Genomic DNA, 17,149 nt, shown 5'->3' with positions numbered 1-17,149 from the left:
GGAAGCTCCCAGAGAACCCACTTTGGGGAAGGGGGACAGGGACAGGCACGATCCCCAGGCAAAAAATCTGCAGGACAGACAGACAAATCCTTTGATCTCTGGAGTTGCAGGGCAGGAGTGGAGGGGACAGGGATCTGGGACCCCCTTGACCAAGGGGAGCAGGGGAGGCAAAGGCAGATAGATATTAGGCAAAGCTGCTGATCCGAGCCAAACTGCACAGGGAAGCCGGAGGGGACAGCCATGGCGGGGACCCTCCTCTCTGCCATGCCCTATGCCCCAAGCCCCAAGCATGCTGCGGGGCTGCCTGCCTGTTTCCCCCACTGGCCAGCTGTGCCCGGGGAGGGGGGCAGGGGGCACACAATGTCTGTATATAGCTGGGGTTTTTCCAATACACCTGGTTGGTGATAAACTGTACAACAGCCCCGCCCCCTTACCTGTTTGTGCCCTCGAGCAAGGCCTCGCTGTGGGGAGGGGCTGGTCCTTCCTCCCGCCCAGAGACCGCCCCCCCGCCCCCGCAGACGGGTCACCCAGCTGAGGCGGGAGACAGCATGGACAGGGCCTTGGGTCTTCAAGGTTGGGCCCCAGCTTCTTGTCACCATTCCCCTGTGGCCAGTCACCTCCCCCACCCTTCCCTCTCTTTAATCAATGAATCTATAGGCTTGGTTTGTGTATACACCCCACACGGACCCACAGTCCTGTCCTTCAAATACTGAGCGATACTGTTATCTGAGGCTGAATTCAGCACATTCAGAAATCAGATTTTGCCATCTCTACTTTTATCAAGGGGGAAACTGAGTCTCTGAACGGTTGAAAGCCCGGCTCACTCATTAAAGGCTGGATTTGAACCCAGGCTGTGAAGGCTACTCTGAAACTGCGCCCCACCCGCCTCTGAGTGCCAGGGGGTGCTTCCCCTCATTGTGCCTCTCATGGCCTCTGCACCCTGCCCCACAGCTTTCTGCTGGAGAGAGCCCCGTCATAGGAAGAGCCCCCAACCCAGTTCCCCTCGTCTTCAGTCCAGGGCAGGGGACCTCCAGGCAGCTTTCATCCTGGGGAGTCCCAGGCATCCCCAGTGGCACTGGCTTGGTCTCCAACATACAGAAGCAGGAGTGTGGGGGGCGAGGAAAGGGTGGTTTGCCATAGGTGAGGCCTCCTGGGGCAGGAGGAGGGGCCAGCTTCTCACTTCTGCAGCTCTTAGGTCAGTGTCCTATGGGGTGGCCTCCCACCCCTGCCATTCTGGGGCCCTTAGGGGATGTCTGGGAGGGTGGTGGTAGGGGGCATGGGAGGGCCCTAGCATTGTACCCTGCACACACAATAAACAAGAGAAACACAGACTTCTGGAGATCACCTGCCTGAAGTTCTCAAACTTGGGATGGGGCTGGAAGCAGCCAGGGGGAGAAACCCCAGAACAAGCCGACATGCCTTCCCGAGACCTGGGGCCAGGCCTGGCAGCTCAAGTACCCGTGAGTTTGCTCTGGCCTCCTCCCTGGGCTCCCAGACCCATCTGAGCAGGAATCCCAGAATTATTTCCCTGAAAAACCTTGCCGAGACTTCTCTTTCAACTGCCAGGCACCGTCCCAGGCATAGGGACCCGGAAGGCGGGCCAGCTGTCCTGTGCCGCCTACCCGCTGGAAGCCCATCTTGTGTGAGGACCAGACTGGCTGAGTGAGCGGCTCAGGGTCGCACAGACCCAGCGGCAGGCCAGGCTGGACCCTGGTTGGGGGGCTGGCTGGTTCAGGGAGTCTGGGGGCGCTCTGGAGGGACCCCCCCCAACACCAGGAGACGCCACTGAAACCCGAGCGCCAGGCGCTCCCCAGAGCAGCTCCCGCTGCAGGCGGGAGGAGGGGAGGAGACGGGAGGAGACGGGAGGAGAAGGGAGAGGGGGCGCGGTATTTCCAGCCTCCGTGACTCACTGATTCCACTGGGCTATTTGCAGCCCCGAAACTCACGGGCGCGGGGGTTGGGCGTGGAGCCGGGCTAGCTTCCCCGTCTCCTTCGACCCCCCACCCACGGACAGGCTCACCTTGGCTTCGAGACCCCAGCGATGTCCCTCCCTGGGTCGCGAAGGGGGCGGGGGCTGGGAGGCGGGCAGCCGGGACTGGGAAAAGGGGCAGCTCCCCCTACGTGGGCGGTGGGGCCCGAATACGCCCCACCCCCCAAGCCCCAGCAGCCCTCTCCCCAGACCGAGGTTTGGGGAGATGACGATTTAGCAGGGCACAAAGCAGAAGCTGTGTCCGAGAGAGCCCTCCCACCAAGGTGACCCTGCGGAGGAGGACGGCGGGGAGGTGGGGACGGCAGGCCCTTTTTCATCGGCCCCGCCCCCGTGGGCTCCCGGGCTGGCCCTGGCGCTTTGTCTCCCCGGGGGGGCCCCCACCCTTTCCTGGCTAAATATAGGTCTGGCTACAGGCCCTGCGTCCCACCCCACCCCCACCCCGTGAAGAATAATTTTAGCAGCCCCATTCATTGAGCGCTTAGTGTGTGCCAAGCATACTGCTCATCCCCACAATAGTTCTGCAAGGTAGGTACCAGAGAGGTTCAGAGAGGTCAAGCAACCATCCCAAGGTCACCCAGCTTGGAAATGGCATGGTTGGGATTTGAATCCTTGTCATATGGCTCTAGAAAGTTCTCTGCTGAGTCTAGAAAGTCCAAATCAGCCCCTCCTCCCCGCTCCCCTCAACACAACACCACCTGAGGATTAAGTCAGCTCCCCTGCCCCAACCTGGCATCCTGTACAGGGAATGCAAACTTGTACATCTTATATAGTTTTTGAAGCAGGCCTGGGCAGGAGGGCAGGGGAAGTTGAAAAGATGCAGCCTTCCAGGGCTGGAGACCTGAGAGAAGGTCCAGGTCCCGCAGTGCCAGAGACCCAGAAGGGTGCCAAGGACCTAGAAAGTTCCATCTCGTTCAGGTCCAAAGCTGCCTCCTCCAGAAAGCCTTCTACAGCTACCAACTCAGGGGCACAGACAAGCCCAAAGAACCCTAGGCCCAGACTTGGTGTTCAAAAGAAAGTGAAACTCAGATGACAGGGGGTGCTTGACTGAGGGTAAGGGGTTGGCCGGCCTTGTCCCCTTAGGGAGTCACTCCAAACTCCTCCTGGTGTGGTGGGAAAACTGAGGCCCAGGGAGGGCTAGAGCCTTCCCCAGGGTCACACGGATGTTAGTGGCAGAGGTGAGATGAAGACTTGGGCCTCCGGAACCTCAGGCGGGGGCATGTCTTTCAGACCAACCCCCATCATGCCCATGGCCACCTTTCCGTGTCCTAGAGGTAACCCCCACCTCCACAGTGTGCCCCCCCAGCCCATCTCCCTTCTCCTCAGTTTCCTTGGATCCCAGTTCTGCAGTAGCAGAAGATGCCTTTTTCTGCCTTCTTGCTCCAAGCCTGGCCCGGGAAGGGAGCTAAGTGGGTGTTTGTAGGATGTTTTGAAAAGCTAGTGAGCTCAGTAAACAGTGGAGGGTCCGTGCAGACTCTGGAGCTGCAGCCCCTAGGTTCAAATCTTGGCTCTGCTGCTTCTGAGCCATGTGATCCTGAGTAAGTAACACAATCCTCCTGTGCCTCAGTCGTCCCACTTGTGCGTGGTGCTAATTAACTCCATGGCGAGGCTTGTTTTTTGATGCGTGGAAAGGGCTTGGCACCGGGTAGCCGACTGGAGCTCACGTATGCCATGCTCTGGAAATGCCCAGTAGGGCTCAGCTACCGTGACTTCATCTAATTCAAATGCACCTGGAATCCCCAGTATCAGCCACACTGTCTGGGGCTCTCTCGAGGCCAAGACTCAGGCCAGAGGGGCAGGGGAGCTGCCTGGGTAGCCGTCTCCTGTCTATGAAAAGCCGGTAAGGGCAGAGCGAAAAGATCCCCTGGCCATCTCAGAAGATCTTGTCTGGGCCCTGGAAGTGGAGGTGGGGGGGAAAGAAGCCTCTGGAAGCTTTAGTTTCCTCATCCCACAAACAAAGATCAGGTACCATCCTCCCAGGGCTGCTAGAAGGAACCGGAGAGAGACGGTATTTTACTATAAGCTCAATAAATGCTAAAGCCTTGTTAGAATTGTGCTTGTTTTCTGAGCAAGGGAAGCCAAGCTTCCACTCACCGGGCACTGCCCTCAGGCTGCAGAGGGCCCCAGGTGACCGGAGTCTGCAGGTGTCCCAGGAGGGAGCCTCTGGGCAGGGGAGGGAGTGTTATTTACAGTCAGCACAGCTGGGCAACCCACCCCTGGCCTGGGGCTCACCATGACAAGCCAGCTGGACCAGTCCCCAGCTCTGAAGCCCTCCAAGGTCTCAAGACTCAGGGACAACTTTTCATGGGAGTCTGGGGACTACTAGATTGGGTGTGGGCCCTCTGGGCACAAAGCAGGGCTGCGGGCCCTCGGAGCCCCAGAGGAGAAGACAAGACAGCAAATCTGTTCCTACCTTCCATCCTTCCGAGTCCTTCCCTCCCTCCCCTCCTTTAAAAAAAAAAAATATATATATATATAATTTTTTAAAAGATTTATTTAGAAGCACCCAGGTGGCTCAGTTGGGGAGGCATCTGCCTTCAGCTTGGGTCCTGATCTCGGGGTCCTTGGATCGAGTCCCTCATCCGGCTCCCGGTTCAGCAAGGAGTCTGCTTCTCTCTCTCTCTCTACCCATCTACCCACTCATGCGCACTCTCTCAAATTAAAATATCTTTTAAAAAATAGACTTCTTTAGGGGCGCCTGGGTGGCTCGAACCCCGCATTGGGCTCTCTGCTCAGCAGGGAGCCTGCTTCCCCCCCACCTCCACCTGCCTCTCTGCCTACTTGTGATCTCTGTCTATCAAATAAATAAATAAAATCTTAAAAAAAATAGACTTCTTTATTTATTTTGCAGGGGAGAGAGAGAACGAGACAGGGAGAGGCAGGCAAAGAGGCAGAGAGAGAATCCCAGGCAGACTCCGTGCTGAATGCAGAGCCTGATCCGGGGCTTGGTCTCGTGACCCTAAGATCATGACCTGAGCCAAAACCAAGAACCAGATGCTCAACCAACTGAGCCGCCTAGGCGCCCATATCCCCTCCTTCTCACACCATTCTCGACCACCGCCTGTCATGCATAAACACTTTAAGGCACTGGAGACAGCCCTGGTGAACCACAGCTGCCAGGCTGGAAATACAGTCACTCATTCACACTTGAACTCACTGGTTCACTTTCTTCTATTTATTGATTCATTCCTGCAACAGAATTGTTCTGAGTTCTTGCAATATGGGTGGTAGGCAAAGTTCTGAAGCCCAACAACCTTAATTTCCTTTTTTTCTTATAAGACTTTATTTATTTATTTGACACAGAGAGAGATAGCAAGAGAGGGACCACAAGCATGGGGAAAGGGAAAGGGAGAATCAGACTTCCCGCCGAGCAGGGAACCCGATGCAGGGCTCGATCCCAGGACCCTGGGATCTTGACCTAAGCTGAAGGCAGAGGCTTAACGTCTGAGCCACCCAGGTGCCCCCCCAAATGCCCTTAATTTCAACCCTTGTTCTGCCACTTGCTAGCTGTGTGACATTGGGCCAGCGGCTTTCCCTACCTGAGCCTCAGTTTCCACATCTGTAAAATGGGACAGTGCCTCACAGGATTGTGGGTGGAGAAACTAACTGAGCTCTCTCCTCCACCCGTGAGTTCCTTCTCAGTGAGGTCCCTGCTCACCCGTTCAGCCCCACACACTCTGTGCACACAGTCCCGGCCCAGGCTGGGGCCTCTGCTCATTGAACAAATGTGAACACAGTGCCGGCCGCCTGGCTCAGGGTCATGGTGGCTTACAGCTGCAGAGACACACTGCCTGCAGTTTGGATTTGGGCTCTGCCTCTTTCCTCATCTGCAAAATGCCCATACAAGTCATACCCACCACTCTGGTCTGATACTAGAGGAACAGAGGTGGTGTGTGGTGCATGTGAAAAAATACATAGTCATGGGGCACCTGGCTGGCTCTGTCAGGGAGCAGATGACCCTTGATCTCAGGATGGTGAGTTCGAGCCCCATGCTAGGTATAGAGCACTAAAAAATAAATACACTTAAAATATATATAATATATTTTATATTTTATAGTATATATAATATAATATATTGTATATGTGTATATGTATACGTATAGTCACTGTCGGGATGAAGGGGGTGTTGGTTAGAAGCCAGTTGGGCTTCTGGAAGCATGGACCCCATTGGGTGGCCTGCCCAGGACTCTGGCCCCTTGCCCAGCAGTTCCCTACCCTACACGCCCGGCCAGGACACGGTGCCCTCCAGTCTGATGATAGGGCGGCACCTGCTGTTACAAAGCTGGACCTGCAGTCACAGGCCCACCCTCTTCCTTGAGGGCCTCACGCTTCCTTTGCAGCATTGCCTTCCCACTCTTCCAGCCCGTGCTTGTCCACCCGGGAGGAGGGAGGTGGGGCAAACGTCATCCAGATGACTCTGTCACTACCCATTTAGACCAAGCCACCCCCTCACCCCCGTTCATCTGGATTAGAGGCAGGCTCTGAAGCTTCCCAACCCCCTCCTGCGCCCTCACCCTTGCCTTCTGGTCCCAGCACAAGTGCAAGGGAAAGTTTTGTTTTGTTTTTCAGTAAGCTCTACGCCCGACCCGGGGCCTGAACTCACGATCCCAAGATCAAGAGTCACAAGCTCAGGGCGCCTAGCTGGCCCAGTAGGAAGAACATGCAACTCTTTTTTTTTTTTTTTAAGATTTTATTTATTTATTTGACAGACAGAGATCACAAGTAGGCAGAGAGGCAGGCAGAGAGAGAGGAGGAAGCAGGCTCCCCGCTGAGCAGAGAGCCCGATGCGGGACTCGATCCCAGGACCCCGAGATCATGACCTGAGCCGAAGGCAGAGGCTTAACCACTGAGCCACCCAGGCGCCCAGAACATGCAACTCTTGATCAGGGCTCTTGAGTTCAAGCCCCACAATGGGTGTAGCAGTTACGTAAATAAATAAATAAGTAAATAAACAAACTTCAAAATAAGAGTCACATGCTCTACCCACGGATCCAGCCAGGCGCCCCTACAGGAACTATTTTCTTAAAGGTAGGTCTCGGCATGTCGCTCTCTGCTCACAATTTCCAACAGAACCTATCTTAGTATAAAATCTGAAGACCTCATCACGGCCTGCCAGGCCTCACATGATGAGGTCCCTGCCACGTCTCCGGCCACTGTTTCGTGTGCACATGCACACATTGTCTTCCCCCAACCGGAGAACGAGCTCCTTCAGGGTGGGCCCTTGTCTGTCTTATCATGGCTCCAACTGAGGGTCTCGCCCAGAGCACACAGTAGATGCCCAGTAAACACCTGGTGAGTGAATGAACACTCCAGCCAGACTGAAGGACTCTGTTCCTTATTCTGGAACACTCCCTAGCCCTGTTCCCTTGCCTTTGTGTGGCTCACTCTCTGGTCACATCTTAGATACCACTTCCTGCAGGAAGCCCTCCCGGATCTCTTCTCCCCAGAGTGGGCTGGACGCCCTCCTTCAGCCCCAGCATTATTCTGTATGCCTTACTGTTGCACTTATCAGAAGGTATAGTAACAGTCGTCTTCCTTTCTTGCCTCCCCCACCAGGCTGGGAGCTCCTGGAGGACGGAGTTACGGCTACTCCCTCTGGATCCCCTCTGCCTCAGAGGGATTCCGGGGAGTGGATCCCTCAGCTCTGTGCACCTCAGCTCCCTAACCTGAGCTTCCTCACACAGGAACCCCCAAGGATGTCACTTCCCTGGTACAGAGCAAACAGCCAGTACAACTTGGCTACTAGGGTTTGTAGGAAACTAGCAAAATAGTTGTTAAATAAGTACATGAACATATAGCGGTTTTGTTTTTCAGAGAGGGAGGGGGTAGGGGCAGAGGGAGAGGGAGAGAAAGAAACTTAAGCAGGCTCCATGTCCAGCACAGAGCTGATGTGGGGCTTGATATCACGACCCTGAGATCATGACCTGAGCTGAAATCAAAAATCAGATGCTTCACTAATGGAGCCCCCCAGGGACGTTCAGCAATTTTAACAAGAAATCCTGGAGACATGCTTCCAGGATTAAGTTGAGTTGATTAAGCATTCCGCACACCGCCATCCATCTTAGACCTACACACAACCTCACACACACGCCAGTGACCCCGCTTCCCGCTGGGTAACGTGACTGCCCCCATGAGGCAGGGACCCCCACTCACCCCTTGTATCCCTATGGGCCTGGTATGCAGTAGCTGCTCAGGAAATAAGGCTCTTATGTATCTGATCAAACACGAAACCCCATTACCTTGCCGAGCCCCTCCCATGCCCTCTCGACCGACAGCTCCCCTTATCTCCCACTTTGGGTCACGGGGCCCTGCCTGGGGCCCCGAATTTCCCCACCTGGTGTCCGGGTCTCCCAGGGACCCACACACTGGCCCAAGAGCCAGGATGGCGGCAGACAACTCGCTGGGCCTGCCCATCACACTGGGGCAGCCTGATGCCACGCAGGTCGCCCCGGGACAGGACGCCAGCCAGGTGGCGGAGGGGAGGGCGTATTTTCACGGTGCCGGCTCCTTCTCGTCTCTTAGATCATACTTTGTGACCCGCTCAGAGGTCTTTCCCACCCACCGTATCAGAAAAGCTCCGTGCCTCCTATCACCTCCCATCCCCGCACCCCATGTCGAGTCCTACATAGCACTCGTTCCATCACTGTTCAAAATCATCTTTATTGATTCATTTATTTATTTAACCCTTGCCTTCACCCACACCCACCGCCCCGAGGATAAGCTCCAAGAATGCTGTGCTGTCTTTCCTAGTACTCTGCTGAGCCTGGTGTGCGGAATATGCGACATTAGGATTTGCTGTAGGATGAACTAGTCTCTTTCCCTGCGCAGGTGCCTTAAGGCGAACAAAGATAAGTAGGAGGAAGGAGGAGACCTTTGAGCGTGTACTTGATGGCTGCTTCAGATGTCCTTGACCGTTCTAATGCTGTTCCTTGGCTCAGGTACAAAGACTTCTGCTTGGCTGGGGAAGGGGGGGCTGGGTTTTGGGAACCTCAGTTCGGAGCTCTCCAGCCCGCTGTGCCAACCTCTCCTCCAGGGCCAGGCTCTTCTAGTTACTCTGCCTGCCCACAGACACAGGAGGAGAGGGCTTTGAGCGAGCCGATGACCGTGCCCCAAGCTGAAGACCTCGAGGTCACAGCCTTCAAGGGATTCCCCTTGGCTTCAGGAGCCTCCTGGGGGACCTGTGGACTGACTGGGGAGGAAGCTGGGGCCACTGTCCCTCTGCGGGCTGGCAGGGCCCCCCCCAGGGTGGGCCAGGAGTCCCCCACCCACAGGGGCCTCCTTAGTCAGGTGGGGCGGGTTTCCGCCACAGAACAAGATATAGGTCTTCATTGGAGGAGTGATAGGTCCTAGATGAGGACCGGAGGCTCGGGGGGGCACCGGGGGTTCCACCAGGGAGAGCTGTTTGCCACGAGCACAGTCGATAACAAAAGTGAGGTGAGCGGCAGGGATGGCCTTCGGATGGCAGGCAGGCTTCCCACCTGGAAGGAAGGAGACCGAAGGCTTGCGTCAGCATAGTCCGGTGTGGTTTCCTTCATTCATCTGTTCCTTCCTCGAGGGTTTCACTCCCCAACTGGCTGACACACAAAGATGGGAAGAGAGTGGGGTCTAAGAGCATGGATTTCAGCACGAGGGAGACCTGAGTTGAAATCCTGGCTTTCCCCTACTTAGCTGTCTGCCTTCCGGAACAGAGCCCCGGGGATCAGAGCTTCTGTGTGTAGGAATTTCCCAAGTGGACTCTGGTATGCTGGGTGGTGGTGGGGGGGGGGCGTTGTGCTGAGGCTCTGCATTTTTTTTTTTTAAGATTTTATTTATCTATTTGACAGAGAGAGAGACAGCAGAGAGAGGGAACACAAGCAAGGGGAGTGGGAGAGGGAGAAGCAGGCTTTCCGCTGAGCAGGGAACCTAATGTGGGACTCGATCCCACGACCCTGGCATCATGCTCTGAGCCGGAGGCAGACGCTTAATGACTGAGCCACCCAGGCGCCCCGAGGCTCTGCATTTTTAGCAATCCCCCAGGGAATGCCCGTGCTGCTGGTCCACAGACCACACTGTTGAAGTAATGAGGTCCTCGAACAAGAGGAAGGTCCTGCCGTCTTTTACAGATGAGGAAACTGAGGCTCGGCTTGTGCAAATGGTGGTCCTCAGGGAGCACCGGGCTGCCCTCCCCTCCCCGACACAATTTCGTCCCTAGCCCTGGAGGCCACTGGTAGTGCCTGGGGCCGTCTGGGGATCTAGACGTGCTGGCATTCCTGTAGTCTTACTTTTGTACCCTCCTGACCCAGCTCAGGGAGAAGCCATGAGCCAGTCCATCCCCCTTATCAATGAAGCGAGGGCCAGAGCAGCTCCGTGCGAATCCAGAGCTTGGACTCTCCAACAGTGAACTCCCTGAGTTACCTAAATAAATTCTCTTCACTATGTGCTCTTCCTCATGACACAGTCTTGGAAGGAAGCTCATGTTCTGGTAGGTTCGTTAACACAGGGGATCCACAAAGCCCACCAGCCATGGCTTGAGAAACCTGGCAGCTCCAGGGAGGGTGTCTGCCGTCCCAAGCCCCACCTCAGCTGGTCCTTCTGCGGTGCCAAGGACCCCCGCCCACGACCTCTTACCTGAGCAGGTCTCCAGATCCGTCTCAAGGCCCATGATTCTGGCGCTGGCTTGTTGGTCGCTGGGGGCTTTCGAGAGTGGGGGGTCACTGCTGCAGCCACAGTGGGAGAACTTCTAGCTCTGGAAGGAGAGAACTTCTCAGCAGCTTTTTCCAGGATGTGGTTCCCCACCCAAGGATCAGACCTTTTATATTTACCGGACCGGATCCGGATCTGCTGAGTGAATTCCACCAGGAGCCGCAGTAACTGGCCGGGGGCAGCTAGCGGATCGCTTTGATGCTCAGGGTTATGTCAACAGAATTGTTGTCAGGTCACCACTGGGAGGCTGTTTTACCGAACAGACACCATTTCTCTCCACTCCAGCCACTTCCCACCCATTCTGTGCCTCAGTCTGCCCAGACTTCAACAAGAAAATGGATTTCTCAGGGCGCCTGGGTGACTCAGTGGGTTAAGCCTCTGCCTTCGGCTCAGGTCATGATCTCAGGGTCCTGGGATCAAGCCCCGCATCGGGCTCTCTGCTCAGCAAGGAGCCTGCTTCCTCCTCTCTCTCTGCCTGCCTCTATCCCTACTTGTGATCTCTCTCTCTCTCTGTCGGATAAATAAATAAATAAAATCTTTTAAAAAAACAACAAAAAAGAAAGAAAATGGATTTTTCACAACCCTAGATGCTGGGGCCTGATCAAGATGTTCACGGAATCTGTGTTTGGTGAAGACTCATCAGGAATCGGAAACGGCGGGGTCTTCATGGGGCAAAATGGGCAGGGACACTATCTGGAGTCCCTTGTATCTGGGCACCAACCTCTTCACGAGGTCTCCATGCTCATGATCCAATCGTCTTCCAAAAGCGCCACCTCCAAACCCCACCACACTCGAGATTCCATTTCACTATATGAATTTGAGGAGGACACGTTTATCGACAGCCTCTTTTAAATCAACCGTTTTTATTGGAAAAAAAGTATTTACTTTATTATCACCATTTTTTAAAGGGAGTGTAGTTGACAGGGGAGTGCAATATTGTGTCAGTTTCAGGTGCCTGACAGAGACATAATGATTTGACATTTACACATAGTAGGAAATGCTCACCACGGGAAGTGTAGTTACCATCTGTCACGAAAAAAAAAAATTATTACAATATTATCAGCTACAGTCCCCATTCCCACACTGCACTTTTCATCTTTGTGACTTCTTCATTTTATTTTTAAATTATTATTATTGTTGCTTTAAGATTTTATTTATTTATTTGAGAGAGAGAGAGCATGCGAGTGGGGGGAGGAGCAGAGGGAGAGGATAAGCAGACTCCATACAGAGCACAGAGCCTGATGCAGGGCTCAATCTCACCACCCTGAGAGCACGCCCTGAGCCGAAATCAAGAGTCAGCTGCTTAACCTCTGAAATCAAGACCCAGCCACCCAGACACCCTGACTTATTCATTTTAAAACTGAAAGTTTGTACCTCCTTATTTTTAATTAAATATTTTATTTTTAAGTGATTTCTACACCGAAGGTGGGGCTCAAAGTCAGAACCCCAATACCAAAACTCACAACCCTGAGATCAAGAGGGATACATGCTCTAGCAACTGAGTCAGCCAGGCCCCCCAGTGTTTTAACTGGAAGTTTGTACCTCTTAATGCCCTTCACCTATTTTGCCAGTTTGTTCTCTGTATTGGTGAGTCTGTTTCAGTTTGTTTGCTCATTTGTTGGAAATATACTTTGAAATGAAAATCAGTATTGTTTCATTGAATGTAACAGTATCACCTCTGTACATTACCAGTAACTCTGCATGGCATAAGAATAGTGCTTCCCCAAAGATAGCCACGTCCTAGGCCCCAGAACCTGTGAACATGTTTCCTGACACAGCAAAAATGACTTCAAAAAGTGATTAAGGGCATTCCACTTCTAACATCAATTCTGATGTGTGTGTTTGATTTCTCCCCACACCAGCAAGCGATTAACTCTATTCTGACACTGTCTACCTAGAGTCAGAGAGATTCTACAGATGAAGGGCTCATTCCCACATGACTGTCAATCCCCCCACTGCTCATGCTTATTGTAATTCCACACTGTCCTCTGTGATTCTGATTTCTAGATCAGAGCTTCCCATGACCCCCTCCTTATATGCTAGAGTGGCACACAGAAGTCAGTAAAACATTTTACTTACTAGATTACCAGGTTTGTTTGTTTTCATTTGATTTTTTTTTTTACGATTTTATTTATTTATTTGACACTGAGAGAAAGCACAAGCCTGCAGAGCAGTAGGCAGAGGGAGAGGGAGAAGCGGGCTCCCCACTGAGCAGAGAGCCTGATGCGAGCCCCGAATCACATCGGGCTCTCTGCTCAACAGGGAGCCTGCCTCCCTCTCTCTCTCTCTGCCTGCCTCTGCCTACTTGTGATCTCTGTCTGTCAAATAAATAAATAAAATCTTAAAAAAAGAAATAAAAGCCAGCTCATGGGGCATCCCGGTGGCTTGGTCGGTGCAGCGTCTAGCCCTTGATTTCTGCTCAGGTCCTGATCTTGGAGCCCTGGGATCGGGCCGGTGTGGGGCTCCGTGCTCAGCGCAGAGTTCCTCCTCCTGCTCACGCCTCTCTTTCTCTCTCTCAAATTAACAAATAAAAATAAAAATCTTTAAAAAAATTTTAAAATAAAAGTTACCTTGTTAATACATAACAAAAGGTGCCTTTTTTTTTTGAAGGAAAGTAAATCATGTTTTATTTATTTATTTATTTTTTAAAACACAGATTTTACTTAAGGCATCATCGCTACTTTTTTTTTTTTTTTAAAGATTTTATTTATTTGTTTGACAGACAGAGATCACAAGCAGGCAGAGAGGCAGGCAGAGAGAGAGAGAGGAGGAAGCAGGCTCCCCACTGAGCAGAGAGCCTGATGCGGAGCTCGATCCCAGGACCCTGGGATCATGACCTGAGCCGAAGGCAGAGGCTTTAAGCTACACTGAGCCACCCAGGCGCCCCAAAGATGCCTTAAAAAAAAAAAAAAGATTTCATTTATTCATTTGATAGAGCATAAGCAAAGGGAGTGGCAGGCAGAGGAAGAGGGAGAGGCAGGCTTCCCACTGAGCAGGGACCGCCCCCCCCCAATGCGGGGCTCGATCCCAGGACCCTGGGATCATGACCTGAGCTAAAGGCAGAGGCTTAACCGACTGAGCCACCCAGGCACCCCCAAAAGACGCCTTTCTTGCTCTCAGCACCTGGGCAGTTTGAAAGGGTGAGAGGAGCTCTGTGCCAGGAATTGGACAAAGAGCAGATAACATATATTTCTTATGATAAATCACATTGTCACAGGTGTGCACTTTGAGAGGAAGAGATTATCCTGAATTATTTGAGTGAGCACAATTCAATCACACTAGTCTTTAAAATTGGAACGCATTTCCTTACTGGGTTAGAAAGAGATGTGTTGATGAAAAAAAGGCCAGAGACAGGACGTGAGACTCACCTGTCATTGCTGGCTTTGAAGAAGGTGTAAAGGGGCCATGAGCCCAAGAATTTGGGCGGCCTCTGTAAACTGGAAAAGGCAAGGAAAGGGATTTTTTTCCCCCAGGACCTTCATGGAGGAACCTCCCTGACAACCTCTTAATTTCAGCACAGTGAAACCCATGTCAGCCTCCTGACCAACCGAAAATAAACACATGTTGCCTCAAGCCACTAGATTGTGGTACTTTGCTATAGCAGCGACAGAAAACTGATAGTCCCCACAAAAGCCAAAGAAAATACAATTAAATTCTAGGTGGATATTGTTGCTTGTGTGATTTGACTTAAAACTGACCGGACACCTGTGGACACCTGTTCTCCTGCGATCCTGTGATGAGAAGGGGATGCCCCAGCTTCCCACCAACGCCATCACCCAGGTCTAACCACGAGAAAAATATAGGGAAAACCAAACCAAAGGACATTCTGTCAAATACCTGCCTGGTGCTCCTCAAGCAGTCAAGATCATGAAAAAATAAGACGGAGAAACCATCACAGAAGGAAGGAGACTAAGAGGACAAGGCAATGAAACGCTTTGTGGGATCCTGGATTGGATCCTGGAATCACGAAGGGATGTTAGTGGGGCGCCTGGGTGGCTCAGTCGGTGAAGCCTCTGCCTTCAGCTCAGGTCATGATCCCCGGGTCCTGGGATCGAACCCCGAGTAGGACCCCCTGTTTAGCGGGACGGGGCCCGCTTCTCCCTCTCCCTCTGCCTCTCCCCCCAACCCCCTGCTCATGCTCTCACTGTCTGTCTCTCTCTCTCAAATAAATAAAATCTAAAAAAAAAAAAAAAAGAATTCCAGCTGTATGTCTGACTGGCTCAGTTGGAAGAGCATGTAACTCTTGATCTCGGGGTCCTGAGTTCGAGCCTCACATTGGGAGTAGAGGTTATTTAAATAAATAAGTGAAAACTTAAAAAAAAAAAAAAGGAATTCCAGCTAATAAGTGTGGAAAGAGTAATAGCATCCGAAATGCATCGTTTGGGGCGCCTGGGTGGCTCAGTGGGTTAAAGCCTCTGCCTTTGGCTCAGGTCATGATCCCAGGGTCCTGGGATCGAACCCACATCAGGCTCTCTGCTCAGTGGGGAGCCTGCTTCCTCCCCACTCTCTCGGCCTGCCTCTCTGCCAACTTGTGATCTGTGTCTGTCAAATAAATAAATAAAATATTTAAAAAAAAAAAGGAAATGCATCATTTTACAACCTCTAATGAAATCATTGATTCAGGCAAGGATCTTCAAAGGAAGGAACCGTTACATGGGAAGTTGATAGGAACTTTCCAAAAAAGGAATCGGGCTGCTCCCACCCAAACCCGCTATTGATCTTAGCACCACTGAGGGGGGGCCCTGATGTGACTCAGCAGCATCTAGAACATGCTCTTACCAAAAATGTTGGACCTGAATCTACTTACCTCTCTCCCTTGAATTTGCAGGAAATGGAAGGAGAGAAGAGTTATTCAGATGACGCACGAGGAAGCAAACAGAGAAATCCAGAACGTGGGATGGTCTAGAGGATGTGATTCCAAGGAACATTCTTTAAAAAAAAAAAAAGTTTATTAAAAAAGATTTTGTTTTTAAAATCTTATATCATGGATACGTAAGAGTCACGCGCTGAGCGATAGGAGGGTTGAATGACATACCTGGGGTTTGCTTTAAAATACTTCGGGGCATGGAAGGGGGTGCCTGGATGGTGCACTTGGTTGGCCATCTGAGTCTCGTTTCAGGTCAGGTCATGATCTCAGCGTCGTGAGATGGAGCCCCGTTCAGGGCTCATGCACAGGGCAGAGTCTGCTGAAGTTTCTCTCTCTTTCTCCCTCTCCCTCTGCCTCTGCCCCTCCCTGCCTCATGGCTCTCTCCCTAAAATAAAGAAATAAATCTCTTAAAAAATAGTAAGTAGATAGATAAAATACTTCAGTATTTTTATTTTTATTCACCCAGGGGCACCTGGGTGGCTCAGTTGGTTGGGCATCTGACTCTTGATCTCAGTGCAGGTCTAGATCTTGGGATCATGAGTTCAAGTCCCACATTGGGCTCCACACTGGGCATGGAGCCTACTCAAAAAAATAAGAAAGAAAAAAGAAAGGATGATGTATTAAGTATCTGTAGCCAAACAACTGTTGAATCTGGATGGTGGGCAAATAGAAAATATTTTCTTATTTGTATCTAGTTTAATATTTTATTATATTATTTTATATAGTCCTCTATTTTTTTTTTAAGATTTCATTTATTTACTTGACAGAGAGATCACAAGTAGGCAGAGAGGCAGGCAGAGAGAGAGGGGGAAGCAGGCTCCCCACTGAGCAGGGAGCCCAATGTGGGGTTCCCTCCCAGGACCCTGAGATCATGACCTGAGCCAAAGGCAGACACTTAACCCCCTGAGCCACCCAGGTGCCCCTTTATTTTTTTTTTTTTAAGATTTATTTATCTATTTTAGAGAGAAAGAGAGAGAGAGAGTATTGGGGGAGAGGGATAGAGAAAATCTTAAGTAGGCTCCACACCCAGCCCAGAGCCCCCTGTGGGGCTTGATCTCACAAGCCTGAGATCATGACCTGAGCCAAAATCAAGAGTCCGACACCGAACTGACTGAGCCACCCAGGCACCCCTTCTTTCCTTTTTTTTTTTTTTTTTCTTTTTTAAAGTAAACTCTGTGCCCAACATGGGGCTCAAACTCATGACCCCGCGATCAAGAGTCACACACTCCACCACCTGAGCCAGCCAGTAGGCCCTATTCTATCTAGTACTTTATAACATTTTCAGAATGGACGTGAATTTAAAAAGTGTATGTCAAGGATGACTGTGAAGAGTGAAGAAAACCATTTCATGATAAACAGGCAAAGAAAACATCGTTGCATTTATAAATTAATATATTGTTACATAGTTCATGATTTTCAACCTGTGTGTGATCAAATTGATAAGCTAAATTGCATAAATAGACATTTGTCAGTTTATCTACAGCCTTTCAAGTTTATAGCCACATGTTAGCCAACCACTGAAGTTCTCCTCGTTGGGAAAAGACCCACGTGTAAATGATAACTGAGCTTTGGGACATTAGGGTAGGGGGTGGGTGAGGTTTTGGCCAGAGACT

At 51.6% G+C, this 17,149-nt stretch overlaps 1 protein-coding gene and 1 long non-coding RNA gene across 2 annotated transcripts; one reads left to right on the top strand and one right to left on the bottom strand.

The window, feature by feature from the left end:
• The first annotated feature begins 1,112 nt into the window (after positions 1–1,112).
• Positions 1,113–16,408, top strand: LOC116871096. Its single transcript, XR_004383335.1, has 3 exons — positions 1,113–3,047; positions 6,192–6,193; positions 16,396–16,408. It is a non-coding gene; the product is annotated as an uncharacterized LOC116871096 (long non-coding RNA).
• Positions 8,652–10,716, bottom strand: SRARP (steroid receptor associated and regulated protein). The gene is given in 3 exon segments (XM_032863510.1): positions 8,652–9,228; positions 9,230–9,465; positions 10,595–10,716. Coding segments are annotated over 3 exon segments (462 nt in total). The 5' UTR covers positions 10,629–10,716; the 3' UTR covers positions 8,652–9,036.
• Positions 16,409–17,149: the final 741 nt, after the last annotated feature.

This window comes from Lontra canadensis, unplaced genomic scaffold (assembly GCF_010015895.1).
Source record: "Lontra canadensis isolate GAN:19392208 unplaced genomic scaffold, GSC_riverotter_1.0 scaffold25, whole genome shotgun sequence".
In the NCBI taxonomy this organism is placed as follows: domain Eukaryota; kingdom Metazoa; phylum Chordata; class Mammalia; order Carnivora; family Mustelidae; genus Lontra; species Lontra canadensis.
Note: the sequence above shows the minus strand (reverse complement) of the source record. Positions and strands in the feature narration are given on the sequence as shown.